This window comes from Glycine soja, chromosome 18, assembly GCF_004193775.1.
Source record: "Glycine soja cultivar W05 chromosome 18, ASM419377v2, whole genome shotgun sequence".
Classification (NCBI taxonomy): Eukaryota; Viridiplantae; Streptophyta; class Magnoliopsida; order Fabales; family Fabaceae; genus Glycine; species Glycine soja.
The window spans coordinates 342,705-353,921 of NC_041019.1; the positions used below are offsets into that span (position 1 = coordinate 342,705).

An 11,217-nucleotide genomic window follows, 5' to 3' on the forward strand; every position below is an offset into this window, starting at 1 on the left:
TATGTTAGGCATGACGAGGAGGCCACTCTTGACCTCGTACAAGTGAGAATGCCACCTGATCGGGGAGTGTCAAGTAAAGGTTTTGGGAGATGATGTATTAGAGCCCTATAATCCTAGCTTTCTTGTAGGGGCTGTCGTAGATAAGCCATTCTTGTGCGCGCAAAAGTGTTGGATTTTATTGATGGGAGCGAAGTTTTGGATAGCAGATGCAGCAGTGTCACGGTTAACGTTCCGGTTGTTGGCTCTCCATTTTTGTGCTGAGAGAGAGAGATATATTGGATCAGTTGGAGATCTTTCAGGCTAGGTAAGTTATATATACAGATACATTGACCTCATCAGAGTGGCAACAATATGAGTTTTGAAGGAAGCGGTGGCAACAGTACTACTACTTTGACAACATTGCATGCATGCATCTCTACGCCTGCTTCAGCAACTAGACGTGGCACCCTTCACAAACTCAGTGCCAACGGACGTGGCTAATCATATACTGAAAAATGTTTCATATAGCTATAAGATACTTTTAAAAAAAAGTATATATATAAGTATTCTGGGATTTATAATGTGATATAAGTATTCTGGGATTTATAATGTGATAAAAACAAAGAAATAAAAAAAATGTTAGATAAAATATTTAAAATAAATAAGTATTTGTATATTATTGTTCTTGTATATTATATACCATGTTTGATGTTTGACTTTTATATTATCATGTTTCGAAAACATATTTATTTTTTAAAATAAATTTAACAAAATATTACATATTTTGTTTTTTTTTCACTATAAAGTTTAATTTTACTTTTAATAAACTTTTAATGGCCATGAAAAAAAAAGATTATCTTAGTGTTCCTTTTTTTCCACTCTAAAGTTAGGAAAGCAATGAAAGTGCGAAATCGGGGAACACGTTTTTTAGTATACTCTTTCATACTGTTTTTTTTATTTATTTAATGGAAGTGATTAATTCTTCACTAATTCTTCACACTTTTTACGAATATGTATCACGTACTCTTTTTATTTTATTTTATATATTGTGTTTTCAAACAAAGTTAGTATAAACCAAACAGATACACTTTATAACTATATATATTATCATTATTTTTTTTACCAATTACCTTTCTCTCTATATATAATACATTCTTTTATAAATCTTTCTAAGTGAAGACTCGTCAAGATAAGTACAATCTATATTACTATAAGAAGAGATTAAATTACTATAAGAGCAATTTGGGAAAAAAAATATTTTTAACTCTCATCATTCATTTATTATTTAATCTAAGGATATATTTGATGTATAATACAATACATAACAATTTTTTTTTATACATTGTTGGATGCCCAATCAACATCACAAGTAAAATAATGTAGTAAAATTTACTGTAATATACCTAGAGTAGTTATTACAAACAAAAATTAAGAACAAGAGCGAGAGTAGGAGCCTAGAGCGGGGGTACATGGGGAGAGAGAAAAAGTCATGGCAAATTTAAATGGCTTAATGGATGGAAAAAGGGAGTTGAAGGAAAGAAAAAAAAGAAAACTGTGGGTTCCAATCATTCAACTAACATTCTAATAAAAAATAATAATTAATATTGATAAAAAATAATTTTTTATTTTAGACAAAAAGTTAGCTCATTATTTGTTGAGCAACAAAAACTTGTGTTTTTCTATTGTTCATCATTTTCTCATTTGTGCTGTCCCCTAGTATTTTTCTAAATTAAAGATGGAAATATGAAATAGTTACATTTGTTCTACCCAATACCATATATTTTTGTAAATCAAACTAATCCTAATAATTTTAACCAGTAAATCATCTTTAATCATTAGATTAAAATAAAATAAAAGATTGAGATGGATAATAATTTTTTCAGAATTATTCTTGAAATAACTTGATCTCTTAGTATAATTGATTAAAATAAAATAAAATATTGAGATGAAGAATATTTTTTAAAAATTATTCTAATGACTTGATATCTTTTTTACATATAATTGGTTTTCCCCCTCGATTTTTATATCTTTATTTTTTTTTTACTGTGATTATAGTTAGCCACGCACGGGACTGAAATAAATTATCTTTGTTAAATAAATTGGTGATGCTGTATTTTCTTTTAGATATTCTTTTATACATCTTTCTAAGTGAAGACTCACCAATGAAAAGTGAAATCTATACAATTTTAATTTTTTTATTATATTTCAGCTAATAATAGTATGTTTGGAACATATATTTAAAGTGTGTGGATTATTAGTAGTATTTCTTGTGTTTCTAATCCTATACTGCTATTTAATAAGAACAGGAACGGATGGAAAAAAAAATGAGAAATATTTTTGGTAAAAGTAAAGAGTGCATGGGTCAACCTTATATGTAAAATTCAAAGTTCAGAGTATATGATCTCATTGTTGTTGACCAAGCCACTAAACTAACTACGAGGCTGGTAGGTTATTACTTTTTTACCTGTCGTTTATAACTTTTTTGTTTTATTTATTTTCTGTAATTTTAAACTTTAATTAAAATAATAATAATAATTATAATTATATTCTTATAACATAATAAATAAAATAAAAATTATAAATTATTAAAAATATGTCTAATATATATAAATAAGAAAATTATTTTTTTAATTTTTGTTATAACATTAAATGACGGATAAAAATTGAACTAGAGTTATATCGAAACAATTTCAAGGTAAATTACTTTAATTACATTCTCTAATTTGCTTTTCTTCTTCATTTATGTGAACTGACTCATTAAAGACGAGAAGAAAATATCAATCAAGTAACCAAAACAAGTAGGTAATTTTAGTCAGGTCAATAATAGAAGCTCAATCTTCTTTAATAAGAGAATTTGGATTATTTTTTTCTTCCAAAAAGAGAGTTTGATCATCCCGTGAAAGTTAGCAGGAGTGATTCATATTATAAGGAAGGTGTCATTGTCATAACATGCCACATAAGTAATTATTGAATTTCTTTACAATAAGGAAGCATTTGTTTTGTTTGTCCGTTTTTATGCTTAAGGAAGCATTAGTTTATATACATTTCAAAGAATATCATATCTTGGGATGTTAATTATGTACAAACATATTTAAAAATATGTTTAGTTAGATTTTAATATTCTTTGAAATATTTTTAAAATTTAAAATATATACTTTAAATAAAAAATAGATAAAAGTGAAAGTGACAAGTGTGATAAAAAATAACTTCTCATCATATCATTTTCCTACCTTTAACCATGTAAGTAAAACTATCTAAGACATGAAAATATAATTTTTCTAAAAATAAAAATATCTGAAAATTCTTTTTATAACCTTATAACAAATATAAAAATAAATATTTCCACCTTTGTGTAATTACCAAAAAGTATAAACAAATGACGTGAAACAAAGTAGATTATCTCTTGAAGAGAACACACCCGTGGTGAGAAACCAAACCAATGAGTTATCGAAAAAAGAAGAAGAAAAAGAAACCAGACTAATGAGTAATAGTACGTAGTATCCACATAAAACATTTTCTATGAGCTGCATCCAGCTATAAACAAGTACACTAACTAGATAAATCAACTTTTGTTTTTAGTGTTTCTGTGATTCATTATGAACTGTTCCAGCGATTACCATACCCAACAATTTGTCATTTTCCCTTTCCGTCATTCACTGCTAGATGTTTCTCTCTTCTTGATCTAGTTCTCGAGAATAAACCATTATTTTTAAAAGAAATTATATAATTATTATTTTAGTATTAAAAAATATTAAATAGTCCTTGGTCCTTAAATTTTATGAATAAAAAAATATAAATAAAATGAGAAAGACTAATCAGATTTTTCAACGTTAACAAAATTAATATATATTTCATATTAATGTAATAAATAAAAAAATACTAAATAGTCTTTTAAGTGTTAAAAATTTAATTAATCCCTAATTTTTAATAAAATACATCAATTTAAGAATTAAACCGATGAATATTCAATAATAATTTAAAAGTTATATAATATCATCACTTTAAATTGTATACTAAGGAGAGAGGGTAATACAAAAATAGCAGATTATGATTTATTCTGAGCATCGACGGCATGCATTGCACAGGTAGTTGGAACTTGGAAGATGAGAAGAGTCGTGGGTAATTAAGATTCAAGACTAACGACTCAACTAAAGTTGACTGTACTTTTTTTGTTTTTATTATTCTGTTCTCACAGGCTGACAATAAAATTACTTGTTTACTACCCATTAAAAAAATTATATTTATTAATTATTTAGCCATTACCCCAAAGATATAGCATTAGGAACCAAGACAAGGTATATATAGCACGGTTCTTTCTCTTAAATATGCAGTTGTGGCGGGTACACCCATCCTATTAAGTTCAAACCTTATTTAAGCTACCTTGTCTTCTCTCTTCGATCTCCTTCGTGGAAGCTTCCTAGGATTGGATTCGCACACCAACAAAACCAGACCAACACACTTTTCTCATATCTTATTATTTTATTAATTTTCTGAGATTCATCTTATAACTTAATAGTATTCTGAATTCCTACTACTACCCTTTTGTTATTTATGTTCCGATCGAGTGTACTACTATTATTGGATGAGTTTGGTTATATGAATAATGAAAATTGTGTCACACGGAGACAGAGCAGAGCAGAGCAGACTGGTCTATAGTCAAACTTTCTAGCAGTCACGTAGGACGACCCATTAATTAAGGGTCAGGTGGCTAAGGCATCCTCATCATATATTATATCATATAGCTTAGTACTAATGTTATAATATACATGCATTATTGTATGATATTGATATCATCGATCGTAAGAAAAAGAATTAAGGAGGGGTACATGTTTGTATGTTTGTTTATTTTGTGGTTGGTGGTGATATGAATAAGATGGAGGGTACAGTGTTTCCGAATAATCCCATAGAGTGTTTGGGTAAAGGGTTTGATCTGACAAGTGATTTTCGATTGAAGTTTGCAAAGGGATATGGGAAAAGGTTGGTGGTGGTCGATGAAGTGAACAAAAGGGACATCACGGTTCCTGTTCCTGGAGGAGTAGCTACCATTCCAAATGTTTCCGAGGATATACGCTGTGACAAGGGCGATCGCCTACGCTTCAAGTCTGATGTCCTTCAATTCAACCAGGTTTACTTACTTAATTGCCTTCTTCTCTCTCTAATTCTTGTTTACATTAATTTCCAATATGATTTTGAATATATATATGTGTGGTCATATGCAGAGATCGACGTCTCATATATTACTTCAATTCTTCATATAATAAAAGCTTAATTTCAATCTCTGCTTGCATATTCTAAACTGCTAAAAGATTCATTTTTTGCTTTCATCTTAATTTCAGATATTAGGATCTTAACAATTATATGAGTTTCTTTACGAATTAATGGGCTTTTTATTTTTGTTTGCCTGAATGGTCCAGAAATTCTAGTGCACCTCATAAATTTCAACCTATTCGTCAAATCCTACCAAACTTATCTTGTTGCAATTTGTCTGTGTGTCATGTTCTAGAAGTTGTGCATGTGATGCCCACTGTATGACTTCTTCACACACAAACATATTGGGTACAAGTTCTTTTCGTGTTAATGACAGAAATTGGGAAATAGAAAATATATATGTTGTGGTCATGGTTGTTTAGTGTATTTTTTTTATTTATGAAAGTTTTAGAAATGTTGCACACTTCTTTCATTTCATTTACCATTTCAAGGGACTGGAAAATAATGAACAAATTGATAAGTGGCTAGAATACTCATATAGACTACTCAACTATCTAGTAAGGGTTTGTGTTCATAAATTTTTCCACAAATACTTTTAAGTTAAAATTATTATATAAATTAAAATTAGCTTAAACACGAGCAGATTTGCAGAAGTTTTCACATATTAATTTTTCTCAAAAATATTTTTAATTTATGAATAAGTCAATTTTAACTTATAAATTTATTTATTTATTTTTTTCTTCTATAAATATTTATGAAGAAATTTATTCAGATAGATGTTGAATATATATATATATAGCAATTGTTATGCCGCTCAACAATTTTTTTAAGAAATAATTATTATAATATTATTTATTTATTCAAATAATTGATATCCTATGACTTATAATTTTTTTACATTCTTATTTTATTCATTTGAAACAAAAGTCGGTTTTATATATAAAATCAAAAAATATTTTTGTAAAAATTATTATTTATTAAAATTAAAATTTTAAATAATTTTAAAGAAAATTTTCCTCCGTCAATAAATTTATAGATTCATCCCTACATATGAAAATGTTGACGAAGCATGGTGAGCCAATAAAATCATTTAAGCTGCCCATGGTTTGAAGTGTTGAACTTGTCCATTTAAACTGCCCATCTTTCAAAGAAAAAAACAACTAAAATATATGTAAATTTCATTCACTTCTCTTTTAAAATTTGGTTACCCTAAAATTAAAGAATTTAATTAATTTATATACATGTTAGTATATTTTTTTCTCAGATACATATTTAATAAAAAAATTACTCTATGACTACATCATCTTATTTATTAATATGATATAAAATTAAGATGGATTTCTATTGGATGTTTGTGTAAGAAAAAAAAAAGGCTGATAGAGTATATAAACACATCTTTGTGTTTAATATAGTTTCGGGTCTTTTTACTTTACATTTTTATTTCTTTTAAAATATATTCTTTTAATTGACCCGAATATATATCTTGATCCGAAACTATATTTAAACAGAAAGATATGTATATCTCTCTCAGAGAGAAGTAATTAAAAAAATGTTTAATCTACATTGTACTGGCTTTATTTAGAAATATTCCACTATATATTTAGGGGTTAATATCTGTTATACATTAATTTATTTAAACATTAATAAATCTCTTAAAGGTAGTTTTCTTTCTTAAACATAAATAATTCTTTTCTTTTTCCTTATAGGTGAAACTATCATACATTTCGAAAATAACTTGCTAGTTAGTACTTTGAATTTGAATTTGAAAGACATCACTCTGAATTAAGATCTATGCATAACTTGATTCACTTTAAGCATTGTTACATTTGTTTTTCTAAGCACTTTTTGGCGTTGTTCCTTATTTACATGACTCTTTCTTTACTTGCAGATGTCTGAGTTGCTTAATCAAAAATCAGCAATACAAGGAAAAATTCCTTCGGGCTATTTCAACGCTCTTTTTGATTTGGGTGGTGATTGGTTTCGTGATGCTCATGACATAAAATGTCTTGCTTTTGATGGTTATTTCATTTCCCTGTACTATTTGCACCTCACTGCTTCACACCTCATACTGCAAGAGGAAATAAAGAAGTCTGTTCCAGCTCAGTGGGACCCAGCTTCATTAACCAGGTAAAAGCACTAAGCCACAACAACCGTTTACATTTCAGTGATTTCACAATAGAAAGATTAAAAAAAAAGGGGGGGCATTGAAACATGCTGAGCTTAAGGTGCACCATTTGGAATATGAATCTTACATGATTTGGGATTATTAAGTAATGTTGCTGATCAATTTTGTTAAGGCAGGTTCATTCAGACATATGGCACACACATAATAATAGGTATGGCTGTTGGAGGTCAAGATGTAATTTGTGTCAAACAAAAACATTCTTCGAAGGTTCCACCTGGTGATCTAAGAAGACATTTAGAGGATCTAGGAGATATTTTGTTTTCAGATTTAAGAAGCCCTTCTCAACAACAAAGGAACACCCCAGAAGGCAAACAAAAAGTAATAAAGTGTATAGTCCTTTATCTTCTATAATTTTTGCATATTTGATGCTTATCCGTTGATGCAATCTCTCTATTCATGTAGGTTCCTGAGGTCTTTAAGAGTGTGATGCAATCAAGTACAACGCAGTACACCAGTATTTCAGAAACATCAAGCAAAGATGTAACACAAACAAAAAGAGATATATTTGCCATTTGAAAATTGAACTGAATAAGTGAATATAATTTCCAAGCTGTTAATGTCTTACTTTTATATTAATTGGAACAGGGCCTCACTATCATTTGTTCAAAAAGAGGAGGGGATGTGTTCAAGCAAAGTCACTCCAACTGGCTCCAGACAGTGGCTTCTAATCCTGAAGCAATCCTCTTCAAGTTTGTACCTATTTCCTCACTTCTCACAGGAATTCCTGGAAGTGGCTATCTTAGTCATGCAATCAATTTGTATTTACGCTGTAAGTTCTTCTCAGATCGACTAGTAATACTATAATCTACTGACTACTAGTATTTTTATCCATATCCACTTATACTGTTTCAATGATTAACCATAATGCAGATAAACTCCAAAATAACTAAACTATTTTCGGCTCAAATTATCCTTGTCACCCTTTACAAAAATACATTAGTTACAACGTCATCATTTCTTGCACATTGTTTAAGGAACACAACACTTGATTGATTAATGTGTTCTTTACAGATAAGCCCCCTCCGGATGATTTACAATGCTTCTTGGAGTTTCAAATTCCAAGGCAATGGGCACCCATGTTTTATGACCTTCCTCTGAGGCATCAAAGGAAAAAGTGTTCTTCCCCTTCCCTGCAATTTGGTTTCATGTTTCCCAAGCTTCATGTCAGCTGTGCACAGGTACTAACTAGTAACTAGTCTTATTTGAGCAAACTCGTACGTGTATAATTGGCATTAATCATGTCATTTTATTTTATGCAAAACAATATCAGGTAGTAAGTGAACAAAAACCTGTGGTAGGCCTACGGTTGTACTTGGAAGGCAGAAAAAGTGATAGACTTGCAATACATGTACACCACCTTTCAAGCCTCCCAAACACTATGATCTACTCTTCAGGCACATCTTCGTGGCGAGGATCTGATGACAATGAATCCAGTGACATCTTTCTGGAACCTATAAGGTGGAAGGGATTTGCAAACGTGTGCACTGCAGTGGTCAAACATGACCCTACCTGGTTGCAAGAAACAAGTGGTGGTGTTTATATTGTAACCGGTGCACAACTCATTAGTAAAGGGACTTGGCCAAAGAATGTGCTTCACTTGCGCCTACTCTATACTCACATACCCAATTGCAGTATCAGGAAGTCAGAATGGGGTGGTGCACCAGAGGCTTCAAGAAAATCATCTTTCCTCACAAATCTGAGCACAACATTTTCATTCACACAGCAAAGTCCTCCTCAGAAGCAGGCTCCGACAGTACTTGACTCTGGTGTGTATCCAGATGGTCCACCAGTGCCAGTTCGATCTGGCAAAATGCTTAAATATGTGGACACAAGCGAGTTTGTGAGGGGCCCGCATGATGCTCCTGGTCATTGGTTGGTAACTGCTGCTAAGCTTGTTACTGAGGGTGGTAAGATTGGATTACAGGTCAAGTTTGCTTTGTTAGACTACTAGTTATTCATTCATTCTAAGTTACTTCTCTCTCATGTATATGTAGAAAGAAGAGAAACATTAGTGGACTGCATTTGTTAATTTTTTTGTTTTGAAATTACAGATCACATGTACATAGGCACATGCTTTCTGATGAATTTGTACAGTCAGTACAGTATACAGTAATGAGTGGTGGTTTAAGTTAACATCAGCCACAAGAAAATTAGGATGTAGCTATAATACTGCATTGGTTTGGTGTTGGGTTTTTAATTTACATTTCAATCAATGTATTAGTATTCAATTCAACCATCTTGTGAACAAAGTTGAGGAGAAAAAAAAAAAGAGTAATGGAATATATTGGTGGAAGAATTTTTTTATGAAATTACAAATCACAAAGAAGTATATGGGGGCAATTTATTGCAACATGACCGTAACAAGCTAGGTAGCATGGTTCAACATAAATGCTGGCGTTCTTCCTTTAGGTGGAAGAAACAAAACAGGAAATGCACGAATATATGGGAAAAAAACAAGCATATTTGTTTTGGTCAACTGGGAATATTTGCATGAGCACTAGAACGAACCCATCATTGACTTGACTCATTTAGAGTTGGGTTGCGGTTGCATCATGCAATGTTTGTTACACCAACTTCCTATGACCATTGGTATGTTAATCAAACTCAAACTGGATATCTGCTTCTAGAAAATCCACGCATTTAATTTAGCCATTATTTTAAGGGAATCAAATGGAAATATAGATGATGTGGAGAAAATAAGGAAACAAAACCATTTCAATCGCAAGCTTACCTGAAATTTTAATTAGTGGGCGTATTCTTGCTTCCGGAAGATAAATAATAGAGGAAAAGTGAAAGAAAGGAACAAGATGATTAGATGACCAACATTATGTTTGCTTGGATTATTCTAACCACAAATCCGCGTTAGTAAAGGAAATAAATCGTAGCTTCTGATAAAAATGCATATGGAAGTGTGCTTTTACACAAAAATATTTAATCCAATTAATACGAGTGATGCTATTACACAACATAGAGGAGCACTTGTGTCTTTCTCTGTTTTTATTATTTTTTCTTTCTTTGACCGGTCTCACGGATATAACCAAATTTATAGAGTTGCAATCTAGTTCCAATTATATAATCAGAGGTGTGTATATATATGGGTTTCTATTAGCGGATGGTATGTTCAACCTGCGGATTAAGTTGATTAGGATCATCTAACATACCAATCCATTTAAATGTAAACTTATTTAATTCCATTTGTTTAAACTATGGTTAAACGAGTTTGGTTTAAAGGTTAGTAGGTCAACCCACAAATTAATTATTACAGTATTATTTTTCATAATTTTATACTTTTATTTACTTAAAACTATTTGATGTGTGATTAAAACATTAAGTATTTAAATAATTAGTAGTATTATTTAGCGTTTGGTATATGTTGATCTCTTTCTTATTATTTGAATATTTGTAATTTCTTGTTATAAAAAGTTATAAATATTATTTTTTTTATGCTTTATTTGATGTTTATGTGATGTAGATGAAGTTTTCTTTTAAATTTTACTATTTCATTAATCAATGTATATTTTCATTAATTTTATGTTAGATACTTTTCCATTTTTTAATCATTTTTTACTTTTAAGTTTTCAATCATCTTTTTACAATTTTTATTTTTTATTTTTAATTTTTAAATCATTGTTGAAAAGGAATAGTTCACCGTCATTAGATTCTCCAAAAAAAAATTAAAAATTCCAATAACTAATCAAAATATTTCTTTATAATTATATGTGCAAAAAAAAGACTAACGAATTAATTCACTAGTACGTCAACGAGTTAAATGGATTTGGACGCACATCAAACAAAATGTGATCTATTTAATAAGAGAGTCAACCCAATCTAATCTAAAGGATAAG

The 11,217-nt window shown here is 30.0% G+C and overlaps 1 protein-coding gene across 1 annotated transcript; it reads left to right on the top strand.

Annotated features, from left to right (window-relative positions):
- Positions 1–4,369: 4,369 nt before the first annotated feature.
- LOC114397529 (MACPF domain-containing protein At4g24290-like) lies at positions 4,370–9,665 on the top strand. Its single transcript, XM_028359600.1, has 7 exons — positions 4,370–5,104; positions 7,076–7,314; positions 7,489–7,690; positions 7,775–7,852; positions 7,958–8,141; positions 8,384–8,550; positions 8,643–9,665. Exons 1-7 carry the CDS (start codon positions 4,814–4,816, stop codon positions 9,321–9,323), a joined length of 1,842 nt encoding a protein of 613 aa, XP_028215401.1. The 5' UTR covers positions 4,370–4,813; the 3' UTR covers positions 9,324–9,665.
- Positions 9,666–11,217: the final 1,552 nt, after the last annotated feature.